Source organism: Lethenteron reissneri, chromosome 22, assembly GCF_015708825.2.
Source record: "Lethenteron reissneri isolate LAM-NWPU_2019-01 chromosome 22, ASM1570882v1, whole genome shotgun sequence".
Taxonomy (NCBI): domain Eukaryota; kingdom Metazoa; phylum Chordata; class Hyperoartia; order Petromyzontiformes; family Petromyzontidae; genus Lethenteron; species Lethenteron reissneri.
The window spans coordinates 3,052,652-3,076,494 of record NC_083800.1 but is presented as its reverse complement, the minus strand read 5'-3'; the positions used below and the strand labels follow the sequence as shown (position 1 = coordinate 3,076,494).

The 23,843-nt window shown below is 48.2% G+C and overlaps 2 protein-coding genes across 8 annotated transcripts in view; one reads left to right on the top strand and one right to left on the bottom strand.

Moving 5' to 3' along the window:
- FAM184A (family with sequence similarity 184 member A) overlaps positions 1 to 23,843 on the bottom strand; it is a 49,314-nt gene that overhangs the window by 11,772 nt on the left and 13,699 nt on the right. For all 3 annotated transcript variants that reach the window (XM_061556342.1, XM_061556344.1, XM_061556343.1), the window contains exons 2-10: positions 7,495 to 7,733; positions 6,718 to 6,847; positions 5,411 to 5,793; positions 4,723 to 4,873; positions 4,454 to 4,589; positions 4,043 to 4,179; positions 3,112 to 3,318; positions 1,245 to 1,364; positions 463 to 624 (exon numbers count right to left, since the gene is read on the bottom strand). In XM_061556342.1, coding sequence (XP_061412326.1) covers positions 463 to 624; positions 1,245 to 1,364; positions 3,112 to 3,318; positions 4,043 to 4,179; positions 4,454 to 4,589; positions 4,723 to 4,873; positions 5,411 to 5,793; positions 6,718 to 6,847; positions 7,495 to 7,733 — 1,665 coding nt within the window. The remainder of the gene's footprint in view (positions 1 to 462; positions 625 to 1,244; positions 1,365 to 3,111; positions 3,319 to 4,042; positions 4,180 to 4,453; positions 4,590 to 4,722; positions 4,874 to 5,410; positions 5,794 to 6,717; positions 6,848 to 7,494; positions 7,734 to 23,843) is intronic.
- LOC133345520 (E3 ubiquitin-protein ligase TRIM7-like) lies at positions 9,879 to 23,676 on the top strand. 5 transcript variants are annotated; one of them, XM_061556346.1, is made up of 8 exons: positions 9,879 to 10,309; positions 11,035 to 11,697; positions 11,849 to 11,944; positions 13,699 to 13,935; positions 16,358 to 16,380; positions 17,583 to 17,698; positions 18,572 to 18,766; positions 21,579 to 23,676. In XM_061556346.1, the coding sequence occupies exons 1-8, from the start codon at positions 10,187 to 10,189 to the stop codon at positions 22,001 to 22,003; spliced, it is 1,878 nt and encodes a 625-aa protein (XP_061412330.1). In that variant the 5' UTR covers positions 9,879 to 10,186; the 3' UTR covers positions 22,004 to 23,676. The 5 variants fall into 5 exon arrangements, with proteins under 5 accessions (XP_061412330.1, XP_061412329.1, XP_061412334.1 ...); XM_061556345.1 differs by having other exon boundaries at positions 18,543 to 18,766; XM_061556350.1 differs by lacking the exon at positions 21,579 to 23,676 and adding an exon at positions 21,436 to 21,516 and having other exon boundaries at positions 18,543 to 18,766.

The window sequence follows — 23,843 nt, the reverse complement described above, 5'->3', positions numbered from 1 at the left end:
GTGTCATCAACCAGGATCATTCCTGTTAAAACGTAAATATTTAATTCCCTGAGAAAATTTGATGACGTGGTGACCGAAGGAGTTAATCAGAATGTAACGATTGACCCAAACTGTGCTTTGTCAATCTACTGCTGGATGAAGGCCTTCCCACAATGTGTTGGTCATGGGGAGTGGTTTACAGACTTCACCATACTGTTGAGTGCAGGCTGGTGAAGGACATGGTGGGGGCAGGACCGTTTCAGATATCACTCGTCACTGATGTGAGCTGTAGCTGGTACTCAAACTCAGGTTGCCGGATTCATAGCACAAAGCATTAATCAGTGCACAGCCGCTCCATCCCACATGCCTATTAATTACAGCGCAATTCCCGTTAACGTTTTGAAAAATAAACGAGGCGAGAAAGCAACCCCCTCTTCGTGTGGCGGGAGAGGAGGGGCGAAGAGGTCAAGGGTCACGTGACACCTGGAGGGTGGCGGCCGTGGCTCGTGAGTTGTGCAGCTGCGTGCGAGCGGCGTCCAGCTCGCGCTGCAGCTTCTCAGCGGTGTCGCGTAGCCCGGCGATGTGGGATGTGGCTGAGCCCAGGCCCTGCTCGCCGGAGCGCACCAGTTCCTCCAGCCGTGACACCTGCTCCCAAACAAGCATGGGGGTGGGGGGGAATCGAGGAGTCGAGGGGTCGGAGGTCAGCGGGAAGGGGGTGGTTCCCGGGGGGAGCACGACCATGCTTAGCTCACACTTGCTTCCGATGCCGACACCACCAAGAAAAACGTCAGCAAGATCACAGAGTAAAATATAAAAACAAATGGGCCTGCACTAGACATGAGTGGCACAGTTTGCAGACTAGTCTACCAGCCCTACAAATTTAGAAGGTAGGATGCAAATATTTTTACACTTCTACAGCATTCCGATTTTCAAAGCTAAATCGTACCACTTCATACATTTTTTGAAAACAGAATTTTCTTTGATGCAATTTTTGCTTTGGTAGTACTGTCCTCTGAAGTATTTAACAATCATAATCCTGCCGCTTAAATTGGGGGGGTTGACAAGTCTAAGGTTGTCATATGACAAGAGACATGAGGTGAGTAATGAAGATAACTCTCGTCTTCCTTGGATTGCTGAACATTGTGAAGACTTCATCTATTAATAAAAACCATGCAACATAACTCATAAGTAGAAGCTTCCATTAGTTTGCATTATTAAATCGATACTTAATTTGTTTTCAAACCATTGCAGAGCACCGTACTCACCTCCTGGTTGGCAGACTGCAGTTTAGCAGTGAGCTGCTCGTGCACGCTGTTCTGCTCCTGAAGTTGGGCTCTCTCTGTGTCCAGCTGCTGCCTGAGCTGATCCATCTTCTCCTCCAATTCCTCCACAAGCATGGAAACAAAGACAAAGGTCCCCCATTTAGCCTTAACAGACTGTAGGGGCAAGTGCTGTTAGCGAGCACCTATGAAGGCCGGCACGGCACACGAGGGGGTGGGTGGCCAGCACCACGCCCGGCCGCCTTTGTCTCCCTAGTGACGATGTTTACACATCGCACCAGGTACTCATTTGAGGCTGAGTCGACCTAGGGGAGGCCCGGGATCGGTTGAGATAATCGTCACTGGTGTTGGCCGTGAGCGGGAATCGAACCCGGGTCGCCAGGTTCATAGCGCAGCGCGCTAACACTCATATACCTCATTGAGCCCTGGCAACTTCGTGTGGCCTGGCAGATAAAAACAAATCTGATTATCAGATTCCTCTTATAAAGTTAGGGTGCATCTTAAACGCAGTGCTCACGTAACATTACATATCCCGCTTCCTCTGAGTGTTATTTCACCTATGGGCAGTTTCATGTTACTGCAGTGAACCGTGTGGACCTTGTAGTGTTATCCCCTCGTATGCAGAGTGGGTTTTCTCTGGGTACTTTGGTTTCTTTCCAAATGTAAAAGTAGAAACATAGAATGTGACTCATCACCCGATTGCAGGATCCTGCTGGAATATATTATCGATGCCCAGAGAGGCATTCCCAAATAAATTAATATAACTGTTTTATGCAAATAAAGTCGCACATGGTTTTAACGACCTGGACCATGACCTTGGTACTTATAGACTGTGAGTGCAGTGTGTTGGTATCTATACCACAGTGGCTCTTTCAATGGAAGAGGCAAGAGGGTTAAATTTGTATCCTGTTTTGAGACTGTGGCAGTCAAATAACACGTTCTAAAACCGGAACACAGCAGTCGGCACTTAGTGCAACACAGAACATTGCCGTGTGAGGACAGGTGACTTTGTTGGGTAGGTGACATCTGCAGGACAGCGCACGAGCGAGGCAATCCAGGGTAGCATTGAACAATGCAGCTTAGAAATACACACGGGCGACCCAGTGTTGATTAAATAAAATGAAATGCCTCTGACCGAAACAAACCTTACACAACTATTCTATTGTGATCTCGTCACATGAACTTAACGATACATGTAAACAAATCGAACACGTAATTGTAACTTAAAAGAAAAAAGAACGTGGAAAACTTTTAAAAGCTCCTCTGGGAAGGTCACAGCGCGGAGGGGATGGTGATGTTGCTCTCGGCTAGACAGAGTGGCGCACTCCTGTGACCCAGTGCTTTGGAGGCATGTCCTTTGAAGAAGGGCAATTGCCTGAAATGTCACCGATTACATATATTTTTATTTTAAGGCACCATTGTTGACAACTATGTTGCGTATTTTTGTTATGTGTGCTTGTGCATCACTGCCTACACATTATCACCAGAAATTTGTTTTAATTTTGTAGGCAAGAGTCGGTGGTTGACGAGCTGGCCAGCATGTGGCAGTACAGCAATATGGCTACGTGAAGCTGCCTGTGATAGATGAACTCCTATATCGCAGACCTTTGAATGATGCATGTATGTATGTTGAACATCTCTCGCACCGTACTTAGCCAACCACGCTAATCGGAGGTGCGAGGCAAGGGGAAAGAAAAAAAAAGGAGATATGGACAGCTTCAAGAGGCCTTCATCCAGCGGTGGGTTAACCACGATTGATGATGATGATGACAATGATAAAGGTGATGAAGTGCCTTTAGATGTCTGCTGTAATGTCGCATCGGCCAGGCGGAGCGACGGTCGGCAAGCTCACCTGTCGCACGGCACGAGTAGCGCCCTCCGCGGCAGAGCGCGCCTCATCGGCGAGTTGCCGGTGCCGTAGCGCGGCGGCGTCCGTGTCGGCGCGGTGCCGCTCCTCCAGGGCGCGCCGCTCCTCCGCCGCGGTCTCACGTGCGCGCGCCAGCTCCCGCTCATGCTGCTCGCTCAGCAGACGCTTTTCGCTCTCCAGCGAATGCAACGTCTGAACGTCCGTCGGTGGTCGGAGAAACAATGCACGGATTGGGGGTAGCGAATTGGCATTGTCGGTCGGATACATTTTCTTGTGCCCTTGCATCATTCAAACAAAGTCAGTTTTTGTATTGTTTGAAGGTAATATTCCAGCTTAGGAATGCCTGTAAATGTGGAGGGTGCTGGAATTTCATGGAATGTTCGTGTATGCCTTCTACAAACACAGTGGAAGGTGGACGCTCTAGTTGGCATAACCAGGCATTCGTCGCCTATGCAATTATTTATGATGATGAAAGTGTAAGCAATTTTGAAGTTTGGAATCGAATGTAATGAGAAAGCATAGTAGTGTGCAAGATGGAAGATTGTAGACATGCATTGCAGTGGCACCTAAGTCAAAAAATTATCTCAATGATGATGCTACGAACGTAGAATTTTTACTCTGGAACAACTACCAGATCTAGCAAAAGGAAGAAATGATGGGGTGGTGGCATCAACAGCATTTCCATGATTATGTTTTTACTTCTCTAATGGCCTGCTATCCTCATGACCCAATTGGTCCGTGTACTCCCATGATGCTAAGTAATTCACCAAAATTAAATTGCACAGCTTCTTTATAAGCTGGCTCATGTGACGATACACATAAACACTCAAACCTAACGATTGGCCTATCACTGGAAAACAATGCGGCGGTGCCGTACATGCATCTTGTGGCCGTAAGAGCCTAAAAGGGGCCCCACCGTTTCATGCTGCTTTAGAACCGTCCGCTCTCCATCGGCCTGGCTCAGCTTCTCACGCAGGCGGGACGCTTGCTCCACCAGGTCCCGTATGTTCGCATGGTCGGCCATCTGCGAGGCCTCCAGGGAGCCAATCCGTTCTGCCCATGGAAGCACACCGATTCACAAGAAACAAAAATATGGTCGCACTTGACCACAACCCCAAAAATACGATTGCAAACACATGGGTGAAGGAATACTGTAGGTCCGTGACTTACAGTTTAAACGAAAGCCTGTTTTCACAATTCTGCTTTATGCTGGACTCCAGGTTAAAGGCACATATATCTAATTATCATTTTGAAATTTCCCAAAAGGCTGCAGGTTGCATGAGGTTGTGAGCCAGGCGAGTGTAATGTTGGTGTGGTGGCCACTCACTGGCTCTGCTGAGCAGCTGAGCGGCCTGGTCCTGTAGCTGGTCACGGACAGTGGCCAACTCCCTCTGGGCGTCGGCGAGCCGGGCCTGAGAGGAGGATGCTTCCTGCCGTGCTTCAGCCAGGCGTCTCTCCGCATCCTAAATAAATGGCACAGGAAACGCAGGCCAGGTGCGTTGCCATGTGTTTGTGGATGGCAAATACCACGGCATTGGTAAATATCACGGGCGCGAAGATCCCACGTGGCGCGCCTAATGAAGACCCATCGTGTACCTGTTTGCCCTCGTGTGCGAGCCCGAGGTCCCTGTGCAGCTGCTCCCCCTGCTCTCTGAAGGTGGCGACTTGTGCTTGGTTCAGCTCAAGCTCGGCCCGCTGCTTCTCCATGAAGCCCCGCAGAGAGCCCTCCCGTGCCTCCCAGCCACGCCTGCAAGCAATGAGCGCAGTGAAACGGAATGCCTCTGAGCCAGCACTTTTGGATGCAAAGGTGAGTGATTTAATGCAGATTTGTCGCAAACCCGGTGTGTTGCGGAGTGTCAAGGAGACGGCAGTACAGCAAGCAACAGCAATCAACACATCATCACAGGCCTATTAGTTAACGCATGTACAAAACTAGGCTGCTTGTTTGCAGGGTTGTGTGTCCCTTTGGGGGAGCGTTGCACTACGAACACGGCGACCCGAGTTCGATTAACACTCACGTCCAACACCAGTGACGAATATCTGAACTAGTTCTGGGCCTCCCTTGGGTAGAATCGGCTTCAAATTAGTTCCTCGTGCAATGTGTAAACATCGCTACTGGGGAGACAAAGGTGGTAGGGCGTGATAGTGGCCTCCTACCCCCTCACGTGCCGTGCTCGCCAACAGCACTTGCGCCCCAACGGTCTGTTAAGGCTACACGGGGGGGGGATTGTTTTCTTTTATCTTTGTATCCCTTGGAACGATCGGCACGGCACAAGTCGCTCACTGCAGCTCATCCGCGTGGGCCTGGAACTCCTGGCGCAGCCGCTGCTCGTGCGCCTCCCACTCGGCAAGCCGGCTCTCGTGCTTGGCTCCGCGCAGCTCCTGCAGCTGCTGCTCGTAGCCGGCACGCACTTCGGCCTCGGCCGTCTCTCGCTCGCCCTCCAGACGCCGCACCTCGGACGCCAGCCGCTCCGTCTCCCCGCGCAGACGTTCCCCCTCGGCCCGTAGCCGCTCGGCCTCTGCGTGCTCGCGCTCGGCCCGCGCGTGTGACTCGGCGGCCATCTGGCTGTGCTCGGCGTCGCGGCCCTGCTCCAGTTCCTGCAGCGCGCGGTCGTGGGAGGCCCGCGCCTCCGCCAGGGCCGCCTCTTTCTCCTCCTCCAGCCGTTTCTGGGGGTCACACAGCAGCATTGAAGCTTGAGGAAGTGGGGAGGGGGGTGGCTAGGAGAGTGTGCAGAGTTGTGATTGTGGAGTTCAATTGTACCATCATCATCAGCCATCAACAATTCACTGGTGGACGAAGGCTTTCCTAAACCATCACCAACTCGTGGCCCTGCGATATAACGATCCATCCAGAAACTGCACACGAGCTACAATAAATTTTGTTGTCCTTCCCCCGCACCTCCGATTAGCACGGATGGCTACGTATGGCGCAAAAGTAAAAAATACATGCATTTAAAATAAGAGGGAATATTTATTTATATATTTATATGTACAGATTTTAAAGATTGTTATTATACACCTAGTGTCACAAGGCAATGGTATATTTTTCGCAGGGTCCCATGATACAGTGAGAGTTATTCGACTCACCGGAAGACTGAATGGTCACTATCCTAAATCTAAATCCTGCATTCACTACAGACCTTAATGAAGTGGAGTGTCGAACAAAACCATTCTTGAATCGATTCCCAAACCTGAATAGTTGAAACTCATCGTTCGATCGCGGAGATGGTTAACCCTTTCCCGTTCCGAGACTCCTACAAGTTGCAGGGTGGGTCCCGTTCACCGCTGAATCTCGGAACACGCAAGCGGTTCAGCGTTAATTTTATTTATAGAGGCGTAGCGCTGCTGTTCTTATAGACATTGTGCTGTACTCACCACAGACAACTGTAGCGACACGACCGCACACTTTGAGGTCATCTGTCACGCCCTCCCAAATGGCCTTTTAATTCTGATTTTGTTTGGAATCGATTCCGCTCCCATGACGTAAAACGGACGTAATCGGAACGAAATCGGAAGAAAAGCTGATGACGTACACGTATGTCATTGCAATGGGTTGTTAACAGCTAGGCCGTTAAAGCACACCGCCCTGACCTGCAGCGAAGTGAAGCCGAGGATCTTGGCCTCGAAGTCGCGCTTCATGTCGAGCATCTGCGTGGAGAGGGTCAGGATGCGGTCGGCGTGCTCGGCGTCCCGGCCGGCGTCGCGCTCCTCCACGTGCCGCCTGCCGCACCGCATCACCGCCACGCCACACACCAACGGCTTCACTGCCAGCAAGCTGGGGTGGTCTTTTTAGCTGGCGCTTAACAAGCTATACTGAGTGAGCGCCATTTGCAAAGGGTAAGAAACACCTCCGAGGTCAAGTTTACTCTATTATCATCACCAAACATTATTATTGATCCATTATACTCACGCCAACTACACCGTGCGGGACGTGGGGGATTCTTTGAACATACTTCACTGTGCTGGTCAGTGCGGGTTGGCGAAGCTGACGAGCATAAACGTGGGAGCACAGCAGTACAACAATAGGACAACGGAGTTTTCTGCACTGCCCACTGCTACCCTTTATTTAGTCTCACAGCTTATAACAACCCGTTATTAATGGTGGTCTCCCATTCAAGCACTATGCTTAGCTCATTACTGTTACTCCTATTGAATGCCCGGTTGGCGGTGGGCCAGGGTGCCACGCGCTCAGCTTGACGCCATCGCCGCCTGGGCCCGCAATGCGAATCCCTTTTAGCGCTGGTCGTCAAGCCCCGGGCAACCGTTGGATCGACGCAATTGTCCAGGTTTTAGAAAGTCAAAGTCTTGGACAACGACACGCAACTTCCTTAAACGGATCGTCTTCACGAGCCGCCCGGCCTCCCTTGCCTGTAGGCCTCCAGCTGCTCCTGGGCCTGTCGGCGGAGGCGCCCTTCGCCGGCGAGTGCCTCCTCCAGCGAGCGGGCCTTCTCACGCAGCTCCGACTCGATGCCCAGGCGGGACTGGTAGCGCAGCAGGCGGTGCCGCGTCTCCGCCGCGAACTGCTGCATCTCCTCGGCGTGCGCCTCGCGGAGCGCCGACACGGCCGCCTCGTGCTCGTCGTTCTTGGTGTTGAGCGCGTAGATGACCTGCGGATGCGTCGGCAAAAAAATATACAAACGCATATAAATATATATGTCCACGGGTAGATTACCTATTTTGCAAATTAACCGTGTGTTCATTTCACACGGAGGCTTTCGCAACCAATATTATACTTTGACAAGAACCCAGCACGAGGCACAACCTGTAACAAGAGGGGGTGGGGGATTCATAAATTTTGCAGGCTGAAGCCCGAACTCGGTTCTCCTGGGTTCTGGGATGGGCAGAACGTTGTGCACTCTGGCCCACTCACGCAGGGACTATGAGCAGAAGCGTAGGATATTGACAAGCGCCGGCTTAATTGTGAGCTGCTTCTCACCTCATCGACGGTCAGTGACTCGGTGGATACATGACTGCAAACTGTGTCGGAAAATATACAGACTACTTTAATAAACAATGAAAACATAGGACACATTCAACATTTTCACCCCCATTGGACGTAGGCAAATAATACTCCATACGTTTTTTAAAGCTAAATTACATTGGCACACGCCTGTAATCCAGCACTGTGGTGGCAGCCAGAGTTGGTGTTGGACCACAAAAATGTTGTGAAACTCCCTTCTACGTGGTTTTTCCAGAAGACAGGACAGCAAGTGGACTAATCTCCATGCATAATAAAGGTTTTTCGGTGAGACCGCATAAGTATAAATCTGTCGTAACCCTCCACCACCCGACACCGCCAATAAGGTTTGTCATGTAAACAACGTGCCAGTTAGTTACAATTTGAGTAGTACCGTGACGTTTCGCTGGTAACTACATCCAGCATCATCGGGCCATAGGCCAGAATAGTGAAGCAATGCACCTGCTTCCTGTCTTAAACAGAGCAAGATGACTTCATCTCTAAACCCATCAGGTGCAGAGATCATAGGCGGAGGGGGGGGGGTATTGTAATTATATGATAGATTAGTAATCAGTTCATTAGCAAGTTTCCTCTATAAGGAATTGTAGTTGTTAGATGTATTTTCTTCTTCCACGCGTTTGTCCCACTCATGTGGGGTGCGCTGTCCTTGCCAACCTTCTCCACACTGCTCTGTCCTGCGCCATCTCTCTTTCCGCTCCTCGGGCCACCGTGTCCGATCGCACCACATCACCCCACTTTTTTTTTGCGAACATATTAAATAAAACCCCAATGCAGGATCTTCTTTCATAGGGCCCCATGATACGGTGACAGTTATTCGACTGATAATTGGGTATTTACCCTTTTATCTGGAAACAAAACTGACACCTTTTTTACAAGGAGTCATGTTTGCATAGACCACAATACCTGCAGTCGTAATGCAAACAAAAAACATAACTCTGATAATGTATGCACTGTCCTTGAAGTTGATTGGTCCACACCCGAGACAGCTTTCCTTAGAGCCTAGTCTCACATGGTGTTGGACCAGATGACGCCAAAAGGCGCACAACGACTGCAGGTATTGTGGTCTATGCAAACATGACTCCTTGTAAAAAAAAAGGTATCAGTTTTGTTGCCAGATAAAAGGGTAAAAAACCAATTATCATATTTTTTCTTCTGGCAAATGAGGTTCCAATGGTGTTAAAGTTATTCGACTCTCTGGAAGAGTGAATGGACACCACTCTAATCTAAATCCTGCATCACTACAGACCGTGATCAAGCGGAGTGTCAAACAAAATTATTCTTAAATCGATTCGCAAACCTGAATAGTTGTAACTCATCGCCGAATCGGGGAGATGACTAAAAGTTACGTCGTTAGTGGCCACCGCCAATAAGTAATGATTGTATTATTATTTGGCCTCAAACGTATTTGCCAGTTGTTTTATAAATTACAGATCTTCCACTTTGCACAGTACCAGATGTTACAACAGCTTCAACTACCCGTCTCTAAATACTCATGTAGACCTCTCGACTCTCCCAAAGTGGCTCAAGTAAATCCTGAAAAATATATATATACATCTTGCGAGCACAATACATTTCTTCATCGCAATTTCACAACCTTCCGTAGTATACAGATTACTTTAGTGGCTAAATTAACGAAGCTTACTAGAACTTCCATATTCTTCCTTCCCAAATGACATCTGTGAAAAACGAAAATAAACAGGAACTAAATTTTTTTTACGATAACAGAAATCTTTCATTATTATACGTGTTAACAAGTACATTGCCTGGGAACGTTTGAAATGCATAACATTTAAAAGTGAATTAAGCAACTGTGAATCACCAGTCATTACACAAATAGCAATTAATATATAATGTTTAAAATGCACGCTTGACGCTTTAATAAAAAAAATACGTGGATACACGTTCTTTTGAACTATGACCGCATATTGATATTTAAGCGCAATGAAAATGTAAAGCGAATCTTAAACAAAAAAAAGTTGAAAACCCAAACTGTAAATTAAACAAAAACTTTTACTGCAACAAAAATACCTCAACCGAGAAGCCACAATTCACAACAGTCTCATGTGGTAAAGTGACACTAGAATGTGGAAGCAGTTCGAAAATACCGATTGCCCAACGAAACTACGAGGAAGCCCACGCTACTCCGATAGGCTATCTCACACACACACAGCTCCTCACCAGCGCAAGCTCAAACCCAGCTGCAGAGTGAGTTGCACGATACTTTTGTCCGAAATTGACAATACAGCTATTGTATTGTTTGTTCACATGTAACAGTATAGCGGGGTTTTGTTGTTGTTTCTATTCTAATATAATACACGTGCGCTTGGAAAGAGTGTATCAAATGCAGACGTATTTTTGCTGCGCGGTAGAGGACTGCGCTCCATCGCACGCGCGACTCCGCGTAAAATCTATGCCGTCATAAACAATGTACTGTGTAGTTGTAAACCTGCTGTGTGTTACTGTCGAGTAGTAACGTGCTCGAAGAGACTGAATGAGGGATGGTGTTATTGCAGGTGAATGGAGAGAAATGCGACAAGTCGTGGATAAATGTGTGTTCAACCATGCAGCGTGCTAAATTTTTTTGTCTTCGAGGCAACCCATCGGCCGAGATTCAAGTCCACATGGCCACTGGGACATTTCCTCGTGATATCTCAGAGGGCATGGGGCACTGACTAAAGTCCACCATCACTGTCCTCAACAAACGCACTTAAATAATTTCACTTTCACCATCTTCTGTATTATACACATTACTGTTGTACCTAAATCAACAAAGTTTGCTACAATTCTCATATTCTCCCTTCGTTGCATGTCGTTTATAAATAAAAAACGGGAACTAGAAATTATCCGTAATACAAATCTAAATATATGATACGTGTTAGCAAGTACATTGTCTGCGACTATTTGTAAAGCATAAAGTTACATAATTCCAGTGTGTTTTCAGGGTCTATAACGCAGGGACAGCTTCTACCGGGAAGGCGACCATGTCCTCCGACTCAAGCGAGCCGCTCCAGTTTGACATAGAAGTGTCCACGACCGAGGGAAACAGAGAGGCAGCGACGGTGGCAAAGTCGCCTCCGCCGTGTCCAGCTGGAGCCCTCGAAACTAGCGTCACGAACGACGCGTCCGGCGTCCAAAACCCTGGGCTGGAGTTCTTCTCTGACCTTCTAAACGCCAACACCATTCCCACCCAACCGCTCGAGCATGACGGCACAGACACAGGTGGAGCATCTAAAGAGCCCGGCTGCCTGAGCGAGATCTGGTACGGAGCGCCCCCGCCACCCGTATCTGTAGTGGAAGCGTGCGACGAAGCGACCCGCAGAGAAGACGACGCGGAGAGATGCGGCCCTGACGTGCGTGGCGACGCCGAATGCGCGTGGACCGGCGCTGCCGGGGACTCGGACGCAGACGCTGACCCCGGCGAGGGCTCCATGCCCCCGGCACCCTCATGCATCTCGCGCTGCAGCAAGCACGGCGCACACCTGCGCGTGTACTGCGCGGACGATGGGCAGGTCATGTGCGTGCGATGCCAGATCTCCATGCGGCATAACGGGCACAGGATCCTGTCCGATGTTGAGGCAGCGGAAACGATGCAGGTGAGCGTGTCTGCTCCGAACCATCCCCCCCACTCCCATGCAAACACGTGCGTGCGTTTTTTTGCGCGCTTGTCAAGTGGGGAAACAACGTTGTTGCATGTGTCGTCGTTCATTTCGGTTTAATGTTTCCACGTGTGATTGATGCGATCAGGCCTCCCACCACGATTGGCTAGAGAAGTTGACGAAGAGAAAAGAAGGGAACATGCAAATGATTGAAGCCATTAAGAAGACATCCACCGAGGCAGCAGTAAGTTCCAAGATTGAATCAGAGACTACTTAAATAATGGCCTTCAATTAGCCATCATTACAATATTTACACGCGGCAGCACTCAGTCAGCTATCCATTTGCTGTTGAGTTACATTAAGCTCGGACACTTGGCTTAGAGAACATACCATCATTGTCCTAAGTGGCTATCAACTTCTGGATGAAGGCCCCCACCACGCTGTGATCATCCCTGATCTTGCCGCTGCACGCGAGTAGATCTCACAATTCTAGATTTGAAGTTTTCGTGACTGCAATGATCCATACTCTTTGGTTCTTTCGGTAAAGTCACGTAGATGAAAACAAAACTAAATTAAATCACGACGTTTCGGAGGCAATACAAGCTTCCGTCATCAGGTGGAACAACCACAGCAAAATTGCTATAGTGAGCAATTTTGCTGTGGTTGTTCCACCTGATGACAGAAGCTTGTGTTGCCTCCGAAACGTCGTGATTTAATTTAGTTATTTGAATTTTTTTTCATCTACGTGACTTTACCGAAAGCACCAAAGAGTAAAGATCTCACAACTCCATGTTATGTAAAGGCCGTTCCGCTTGGGGGAACACATATGCGAGGACACGCGTACCTAGAGGAGTTATTTTGACGATGGAGACAATCGGCTATGTTGCACGAGCATGATATACCTACATACATGTACACGTACAGCCCTTTGCCAACCCACTTCTGGATGGGGCATCCCCACTCTGTGCGGGTTGTGGGGATTAGTTTACCACACTTCACCATGTTGGTCAGTGCAGGGTAATGAAGGTAGGAGCATAGACATCGGAGCTCAGTAGAGTACAACGCATGTTTCTACAATGGCCCATGCTGTCTATCTATATACTGTATATAAAAGGGAAATTTGTGAATGTGTGTCTGTTTGAAATGTTTAGCATACTTCCCGACATGCAACAAACTTGAAAGTTGGCATGTGGGTACTTTCCAGACTGTACACCATGCAAAAAGTATAAAAATAGATTTTTGTATTTTTTTTTGGGGGGGGGGGCGCAATAATGGATATTTTTTTACGGCAAGTGAGCTGTAACGTCACATCTGTGATTTCACCCGCATGCGGAAGCGTCACGCAGTGTGCCTGCTGATGTCACACATCCCCCAACCCTAGGCGAGTAAGGTGCCATACAAATGTGTTGCAGGTCCAAGGCGTTCTTTGCGCAGCATTGCTTTATTATTTGAGTCGTTTACTGCCGTACGCACCCTGAAAGTTGTGTGTGTCTGCAGCAAGCGCATGTATGTGTGTGGAGGGAGTGGTAGTGTAGTGGTTAGCGCGCTGCGCTACGAACCTGGCGACCCGAGTTTGATTCCCGCTCACAGCCACCACCGGTGACGATTATTTGAACCGGTCCAGGGCCTCCCCTAGGTCGACTCAGCCTCAAACAAGTAACTGTTGTGGTGTGTGAACATCGCCACAGGGGAGACAAAGGCGGCCGGGCGTGGTGAATCCAAGTCCCGGGGCGAAGTCGGGTAGTAAAGCTAGTTAATATATGAAATACCTACACCTCAACATTAAACAGGGGACGGACCACCAATCAGCACCGGATTAAGCGCCTCCTGACCGACGAGCGTAAAACAGAAGTGCCAATTTCCGACTGCCAGAACGCGAATGGTCGTGGCGACCTGGCACCTCGCCGGCACGAGCGTGCCCCCCCCCCACGGTGCCAAACTCATCACCGCCGTTCCACCGTTCCACCGTTCCACCGTTCCACCGTTCTCGCCTCAAAGGAGGAGGCGGAGCGGGCAAAGCGGCGTGCCGGCGTGCAGTACCAGGCGCTCATCAGCCTGCTGGAGGACGAGCGGACGCACGTGCTGCGGCTCATCGGCGAGCGCCAACTCGAGCGGCGGCGCCGGCACGAGCTGCTGATGCTCGCGATCGCTCGCGAGACACAGGGACTACAGAGTGCCATTGATGCGCTGCACGCAGCCGTGACTGCAGAGGCTTTGCCGCACCAAACGCTGCAGGTGGGGATCTCCCCCCCCACAATCTCTAAAACAATCTAAATTATTTTCTATTTTACCAGGTAAAGGCGCACTGAGCTATATCAATAACTCTAGATTTGAAGTTTTCGTGACTGCAAGGATCCATTACTCTTTGGTTCTATCGGTAAAGTCACGTAGGTGAAAAAAAATGAAAAATAACTCAATTAAATTACGACGTTTCAGAGGCAACACAAGCTTCCGTCATCAGATTTAATTTAGTTATTTTCATTTTATTATTATTATTTTTATTTTTCATCTACGTGACTTTACCGAAAGAACCAACGAGTATAAATAACTATTTTTCAGAAGTGACCTGGCTATCACAAATGATAGCCCAATGAAATGGCTGATCATGTGGAAATTCATAGCGGTCAAATACTCGAAATGCATGTTGATTCTAAATGTGGAGACAACAACCGGAGGACCCAGAGAAAAATCCACACGACCACGGAAAGAACATTCAAACTTCAAATATACAGCAGGCGTCAGGGTCGGTATCGAACCCACAACCTCCTGCTTACCAGGCGAGGGAGTTAACACCTCGCCACCATGGCACCAAGCCACTTCGCTGCATGTCTGTGCATGCAGCAAATCCCCCAATTTCCACTTTTATTTGTTGAAATTCAGCCGGACACGGTGGAGCAGTGGAGCTCGACTGTCTGTGATTGAGAGGCATGGGTTAGTTGACAACGTAGCGATCTCTAAAACTCACCTCAGCGCCGGGCTGTAAGGTGGCCATGATATGCCAGCACAGTAAGTGGCTTTGTGACACCCACGTGTGTAGAACGTTCAGCGTTATCACCACAGATGTGGTGCGGTGGGCTTTTCTCTGGATACTCTGGTTATCTCCCACATGCAAAGTATTGCTTCATAGAGAAATTGGTCCAACATCTCAGTGCAAAACTTTCTTCCAATTAGATCTTTGTAAGGCTTTCCCATGATGCAAACAATATTTAAATTTCCGGCTGCAAACTTGGATATTTCCATGAGGGTTACCATTTCCACAAAATAAAATTTTACTGATTTGATGTTCCTATTACCATTCTTATTAGTTGTTTTGTATCACTGCTGTCTAATTATGAAGCTGTCCTGATTACACAGATTCCTCTGTGCCCTTGCACATTCAATATTTTAGTAAATACCATGCGAGCAATTAAATGCTGGAATTCTTAGAGGAATGTGTAGTGAATTCAACTGAGTCACAGATGTATACTTAGAGGCAACACATTTATTTAACTCCAGCACACGGGGAAACTTCCCCTTAACAGAATAACAACCTATGGTGGTTACCACCAGGCTAACTACACTGTTGACGCCTAGTCACCAGGCTAACCACACTAGTTACACCGTAACAAGCTTTTCCAGAGGCTCGTTGAACAGAGAACATAGAACGTAGACGAAGGTTTCTTTAGGATGAGCAACAACGCCGGTCCCCCTGGGGACCCGGCTTATATTCTCTGCGGCGTGGCCGGCTCCGCCCTTGGCCACGACCACCTTCCAGAATCCTTGGGAAGGATCTGGATGCTAACCATGTGACCACCCCTAGCCCATACTTGGGGCCCTTTGTAGACTTAACTGGTCACGTGTCCTCTTGGGTCAAGCAGAGTGCCATGGCCTTTAGTAACCTGATTTCTACGGCCGGCACTCCCACACCCTGTCCTGTAGGGTTGGGACTGCACGCCAAGCATGGTGCAGAGGTCGCAAACGGGTTTTGATTCCTTACCCGTACCCGGCCGCACCAGGGTCGCAAACGGGTACCCGTACCCTACCCGATACCCGGCTACCCGTACCCAGCCGGGTATCGGGTAGGGTACGGGTACGGGTACCCGATTGCGACCTCTGGGATGAAGCCTAGTTGCAGGCGCGGGTGGGTTGATTCTAAGAACTTGAATTGTGAGAAGAGACAAGACGTTGGGAAATGAGTGACAAACGGTTACTCACCAGTGACTCACGGCCTACCCGTACCCAGCCGGGTACGGGTAGCCGGGTATCGGGTAGGGTACGGGTATCGGGTACCCGGTTGCGACCTCTGGCATGGTGCCATCCAGCGCTATCCATCAGCACTCACCGGGCCCCTCTAGGGCCGGTACTACACCCACACCCTCGTGGTGTCCGCGATGCCGTTACACCGCACGCCGTGCCTCTCTAGGGCCGGCACTGCACAGTGACATCCCGCGATGTCACTACAAATGTATCAGGAGTACCAACCAGTCATTTGTCTTGTCTGGATGCTCTCTGCAATGTTGGAAACACATCTATGCCATGCAATAGAACTAAGTGAACTGCTTATCATTTAAAAAAAAAAACAATAACCTACTGCACTTGGACTGCCACTTGTGCTCAACCAAACATATTGCTTTAGGACCTAAACATAAAATCTAATCTCTGTGTGTGTATTTGACAGGCATTCAAGGCTATCCAAGAAAGGTAAGCCATGTTCTTTTATTTATTCAACCCCCCGCCTTCCTGTTTGTACTGCTGCTATACAAAAGCTTCCTGGGGGTCCATATGTTGGGACAGCTTTTTAATGCAAATATCCCCCCTGTGAACCAAGTGTTGGTAAACATTTTGCACTTCGGTCGAAGACAACCTCTGCTCGACTTATTCATGCACCAGGCACCCCCTCGCCCCCCCCCCCCGTCGCCATTGGGCAGCCCCCCCATTCCTCTCCTCCGGTCGGCCGGCGCCCGGTTTCTGTTGACGCCGTCGCATCGCACGGTGTCAGAGTTACCCAATTTTCCTCTTTCGACACCCGGCCATCACGCCACGAGCATTGCCAGCTGGGCAGTCCTAACAGCTGTCCTCTCCAGCTCATTGCCACCCCCTCCTGGTGCCCAGGTCAAGTCACGTCTGTCTTACGTTGCCCCGTTAAGATGATGGCAAGTGGAAAATTGACCTGGCTTAAACAGACGTTGCTCTTGTTGATCTAGGTTTGTGATTCGTAACGATCACGCGGCCCCAATGCGCCGTCTGTCATCGGTAGAATTGTGTAGTTTATTTGCAAACTCAGGGGGGGTGCAGTGGGTTAGAGCCAAACCCTACAAACCCGACGACCCGATTTCAACTCTTGGTCATGGCTAACATCAGTGGCAAGTGATCTCTGAAATAGTTTAAGATCCTGCCACTTACAGATCACCAACGTGGACTAACCAGCATGGTGAAGCAAGGTGAAATAACCCCCGTGACCGAATCATTGTGCGGAGGTCTTCATCCCGCGTTGGATTGATAAAAGGCTGAAATTTATAGATAAAAATTCTACTTGTAAATCATGATACACCATAATGAAGGATCGTGGCTAATGCAGACTATAAATAAATAAACACACAAATGCTGTCTCTCCGTAAAACATTATTTTTTGGCCATTAGCCAATGGGTCTTCCAGACTAATGCTATCCAGGCCACCTAAATCTGCTGACGAGACTGAATAAGTCGAAGAGGTTACAAACTAGATTCCACCGTTTGAGTCCCATGCTTTGATGGAATTAATATTTTAATTTTACATGTAGCGACCGACTTTCGGCCTGTTTATTTATATTTTGTTTACTTCCACTTTGTTCTGCAACAGACATCAACTTTCATCAGCGTTGTAAGCCACTTTTTTTTTTACTTCGGCTCATGTTACCTTTCAGCTTGAAAGGCGCGGAAAAAGAACCACCTGACATCACGCAGAGTCCAAACAACGGACTGCAGGCGGTGTTCGAATCTGAAGCGAAAATCTCAAAACTGCTCAAGGCATTTGAACCAAGTGAGTCCCGTAACCGTTGTACATTCTATTCTCTGACGATGCTGAGTGTTGCGAAGCTGAATGACCAGTCTCTCCCCCGGGTCACAGTGACCACCTTGGGCAGTGGTGGCCAAGTTCAAAAAGGCGTTTGGACAACAAGGGGTGGAAGGTAAGGGCTGTGAAGGCAGCTGGAACGACTGTGAGAGGAAGAAAAAAAAACCTTCAGGTGCTTTCCAAGTATGAGAGAGCTTCAGGTATGTGAGCTATTCATCCCTCGAGTTTGAAGTTATGCCCAAAATTTCCTGGAGCAGACAAACACATGATGCTCTTTGGCATCCATGACGGGTGCAATCATTGCACCATGCTGCTTCAGTGTGGATTGGTGGTGAGCAGCACCGATGTGTGAGCATAGAAGTAACAGTACAACAATGAATTTTGGTTTTGATTTAAAGCTTTCGTGACTGCAGGGATTCATATTCTTGGTTCTTTCGGTAAAGTCACGTAGAAGGGAAATAATAAAATAATATAAAAATAAAACAATAAAAATTCTCACGACGTTTCGACTGCAACACAAGCAATCATCATCAGGTGTGAAATCCACAGCAATAATTTTTATTGTTTTATATTTATATTATTTTATTATTTCCTTTCTACGTGACTTTACCAAAAGAACCAAGAATATAGAAAAATGAATTTTGGCTCAAACCCTGCTCAGCTTGCGCCACTCCCATTAGCACGGTTGGCTACGTACGGTGCAAAAGAAGTTCAACATGCGTACGTACAATCTGACAAGATCGGGCGCACTCCAGGTGATCTGGTTACAAAACGACAAGCATTTACATACAAAGGGCATCATCTTTGGCAGAGCTAACGGAGGTGACTCTTGACCCCGAGACGGCGCACCCCAACCTGGAGATCTCTGCGGACGGCGCGGAGGTGCGGTGCGTGCGGAGGCGCCGAGACGTGCCCGAGGAACCGGGCCGCTTCCTCTCCACCCTCAACGTGCTGGCGTGCCGTGGCCTGCCCGCCCTCACCCACCGTGGCTGCTGCTACTGGGAGGTGGTCGTCGCCGGCAAGACCGGCTGGACGGTGAGCATCACACTGCGCAGCCGTTCCGTGCGGTCGGTGTTGAGTATTTCGCTTTTTTTCTTTTTTGCCAAATCGACTTCAATAAGTACAGGGGGTGGGGATATTACAAACCCACGGGCTGGACACAGCCCGCAACTTTCATTTTATAAGACCAGCATCTCCATATCATAAGGCCTGCATCTTTAGTTCAATAGGCCGCCAGTTATTTTCATATGCCCGAAACATGCATTTCATACAGCGCCTGGACCCATGAAGTCTACCACCTTGAAACGAGCCGCAAACAATATTTTTCAATGAATTAACGCATCTGAGCAACACTAATTGGGCACGAGAGGGCAATACTTTCAATCTGGTAACTCCGTTTATAATTTTAGTGGGAGCAGTCACTTTTGTCACAAATGTGACTGAAGCGTGTGTTAATGTGGTACACCAAAGGTTCTAATCCTCAGTAAGTAAACCATTCCACAACGCTGCTATCATGCTATTGGTGTAATGAGGTGTCCATTTGGAACTCTCAAAGAATGCATTGCTCCTTCGCAAAGAATGGCTTACGGAAGGCTGTTAGTTAACTTCTGAAAGTCCTTGACATGGCCCTTTTTATCCTCAAACTGGGAAGAGCACAGCCACAAAAGGAAATGTTCATTGCAAGGCAGTCAGACAAACATTTTCATATTCTCAAAACTGGAATTTAAAGGACTCAAGTATAAAAACAACTGATTAATGCAGTAATTTGTGACTGGATTCAAACCCAAAATCTTAGTATCTTATTGTTCCGATCCCTTATGGAAAAAAAAACTAGGCAGCGGGAAGACTTTTTCTGAAGGAAGTTCCATTTGGGGGAAAATAATAATGTAAGCAAAATGGAATGCTACTGCATGGAATAGGAGCTTGCACCAAAACGGTGTGGCTTTCATCCAACTGAGAGGTGACATCTGATGATGGTGGTGGTGGTTGCGGCCAATAAAAGACAAAAATAATCTGATGGACATATCTCTTTCTTAAAACGGATATGATATTAGGCTCCTGAAATTCTGATGGGAAACATTAAGCTGCACTCGTAGAGTCAACGGCAAGCGAGAGCTATCATTTCACAAACACGGCAGATGTTTCGTCATTAATATTTTCATTTTTGCTTGTGTTTCTACAACGAATAACACACAAAACCCAAAAGTATGGCAGTGATAATGTTTGAGGCTCACAGTCAGGCTGAGGCGTGTTTAGAATTATTTGAGTTCAGTGGTAATGTCCAAGGTTTAGAGAGTCATACGAAGCATGCATAGGGACCATTAATGACTAAGAATGAAATCAATAATTTCAAGGGCGGCTATGCCGTAGACAAGCGCCTCATAGACTTGTGACAGTGAGTGCCCAAAGCAACCCCCGTAAATCCTTCCTGGAACAAGCAAAAACCAGTAGCCTCTGGGAGACCCATAACCGAGTGTGATCTCAAAATGCCAACAATTGGCTGACAATGGCTAACAGAACAAAACCGGACCTGTTTATGAATACACTCAGGCTTGCCACTGTATCCACTCAAAAAAGCTAATTCTAGATTTGAAGCTTTCGTGACTGCAAGGATTCATATTCTTAGGTTTTTTTAGGTAAAGTCACGTAGGTAAAAAAATTAAATTAATAAAAGTAAAATAAAAAATAAAATAAAAATCACGACGTTTCGGAGGCAACACAAGCCTCCGTCTTCAGGTGGAACCGTCACAGCACGATAGCTGTAACAAGTAAGAGAAATTCCAAAGAAGCTATCCAAAACAATGCATCTCACATGCTGTAGATTACATACCTAGGTTGCATGTTATGGGCTACCCAAGCACGTGCTATATTCGTTCATTCGTTTCTCAGTCCGCGTGTCCAGGCGATGGTCGAGGCACATGCTGTGGAGCCTCATTAATGAGAAACAGCTTTAAGCATCAAGAGTCAATCTAGATTTGAAGTTTTCGTGACTGCAGGGATCCATACTCTTGCTTCACGTCCCTTTCCCTCTCCGAGCGTCCACGCAACGCTCCCCCCTCCCCCTACCCCCCTCCATTGCCCCTCCCCCCTCTCTTACCTATATAACCTCTGACCTCGGCATCTCTCTCCCACTTCAGCAAAAACATTTTCTTGCTGTAGTTTTCCCACCTGATGATGATTGTTTGTGTTGCAATCGAAACGTCGTGATTTAATTTATGTTATTTTATACCTACGTGACTTTACCGAAAGAACCAAAGAGTAAGCATGAAGAGTCAGTTGCTCCAATGTGTCACTTTAGTGAAGACGATAAAATGTCCAAGCGGTGATGTCAAAAGAGTGAGCTAGTGAGTGTAATTCCTGGGCATGGCCAACACGTGTGCTGAGTAACATATGAAACACTTCTAAGCAGTGAAGTATGGTCGAACAACCCCCGTGATCGACAGGTGAGGGGAGTCCTTAATCCAGCCATGGATAGATCAAGGCTGATGATGATAACGATGACGTCCTCAATTTCGTAGGCCTTGCCTTAAATGCTTTTAATACGAATGTGAAACTAAACAAATTTTTTTACCAGGTAAAGCCCCCTGAGTTGTTAGCTCTTTTTCAGAAGTGACCTGGCCACAAATGATAGCTCAACGAAGTCGCTTATCACGTGGAAATGTATAGCAGCCAAATACCATAAATGCATGTTTCCAAATGTGGAGGGAAAAACCAGAGGACCCGGAGAAAAATCCACGCGACGATGGGAATAGCATGCAGCAGGTGTCAGGGTCCGGATCCAACCCACGACCTCCTGCACACCAGCAGGCCAGGGAGATAACCTCTCACGACCACGGGGTCCCATCAGGTGGGCATGGCGTACGCATCGGTGCCACGCGTCGACTGCAGCCGGCTGGGCCGCAACTCCGGCTCGTGGGCGCTGGAGCTGCACAACGGCGTCTACACGGCGTGGCACGGCGGCGTGGCCGAACCGCCGCTGGCGCTCGCCGTACCCAAGCCCACCGTCGTTGGCGTGCTGCTCGTCGAGGGGGCGGGGACGCTGGCGTTCTTCGACGCCGCCAGCATGGCCCTGCTCCACGCGTTCCACGCCCGCTTCCTCGAGCCGCTCTACCCGGCGCTCAACCCACACAGCTGTCGGGAGCAGCGCAACACGGCGCCCCTGAGGCTGGTGGAACCGGACCGCGCGCAACACTCCGATTCCGCCGCCACCGCCACTACCGCCGCCGCCGCCACGAAGCCATCGTTCAAGCTTGTGCTGTCTGGCCTTTTTAGCTGACTGTCGGCCCGAGGGATAAAAAATGTTCTTGTTTAAATGAAGTTCCTGAGCAGGGGTTCCAAAGGCTCAAACCATGAATGAGCCAGCAACAACAGCACGATCCAAGCTGTAATAATAAATAAGAGTTAACATGAAAGCAGTGAAGTGGCTCGGGGTGGAACAACACCATACCGAATCACTGAGCTCCACTGCTCAGATCCTGGGTCGAATGTGTATTAGTTGCCTGTAATTAAAATACTGCCTGTGTAATTATACAGTGTACATAGTCTCATATTGGTGGTTTTAACTTAATGAAGCTTATTATAGTTGTAATAATTAGAAATGTTCAGTTTGATTGCCATGTAGTAGAAATGAGGATATCTGTGTTGTTCTGTCATGTCACTTTCTAGAGACTATTCTCTACCAGGGCATGATGAATTGCTTTCGGTAAACGTTTCAAACAAAATTGCCTTTGTCTCATTGAAAGACCCAATATCGCAAATAAAATATAATTGGGGAAAAGAACAGAAGCAAAGACATGAATGTAGCCCAGGTGAGAGATTTTCGGCATTTTTGGCCATCCATATGAGATTGTAGCCAAAGAAAATAATGGGGGCAAATATTTCCTTCAGAACAAATAAATATTCAGATTCTGATATCACGGCGGCTTCACATGGAGTCATCCGCATAACTCTGCCTTTTTAATTTCCTCTTCAATGATTTACCATCAGCTTTCTCTCTTTCCTTACAGTCCCCCATCTTTGTCTCCTTCACGCCTCACGGCAATAAATAACTTTTGCTAATTAAAAAAATGGGAGGAAACTTTCCTGAAGCAGTATTTTAAATGGCTCCTCTTTCGCCCCCCGATTGCTCGTGTTCTTTTACGTGATTCACACCACGCCGACGACGTGTGCATGCGCTGCGACACAGTAAACTATTTAAACTTATTTTTTTTACCCGGTAAAACCCACTGAGCTATACAGATCTTTTTCAGTTAGCTCAGCAAGGTGGCTCATCACGTGGAAAGGTATCGCAGCCAAATACTAAAAATGCACGTTGATTCTAAATGTGGAGGGAAAAGCCGGAGGACCCGGAGAAAAATCCACACGGCCACGGGGAGAACATGCAAACTCCAAAGGGTAACGAACCCACGTCCTCCTGCATATCAGGCGAGGTAGTTAACATCTCGCCACCGAGGCACAGTAGCTGACACACCAAGGCCTGTCGTGGGCAGGGATGGACAGGAATTCCTGGGCCAGGATCCACTTACACGTGGATACAACCGACACTCCGAGCCTCTCTCCTCCTGCCAGCCCACAAATAGACACACAACTGCATTGCAGCCCGTAGGATGCAATATCACTGTACTCTCAGTTCCACGTGCTGTAGTTTATTTGAGACACTGAAGTTTCCCGACAGCCCAATGTAAAATTAAGTGGTGCAAAAATGTTCTATTTAAAAGCTGTTTACACCAAGCGGTTGGCTCTTACAGCACTTAATTTTATGAATTATGTCATGGCTTCAAGCGTACAGTATTTTTATGCACAGTTATTGACGGTCGCGGGCGATTCATTACATTTTGGAACGCGCGTCTGATTTCCCTCATTCTGTAATTGGCCATTGCCGCAATCAAACTGATGACTGGACAACATGAATCTTCTCCTGGCCTCAACGTTGAAATAAAACAATTGACGGAACTAATTCACAAATGTACGTCTTCAATCCACGTCGGCAGCCCGGTGTGAGCTAGTTGCTAGGTGAAAGCCAAGTGATAACGGCGTTCCCAGAGTAACTTACAGCATGGAGTGCCTGCTCCACTGGGCAGCCAGTGTGCATTCATGTGGGCCCTGCACGCCC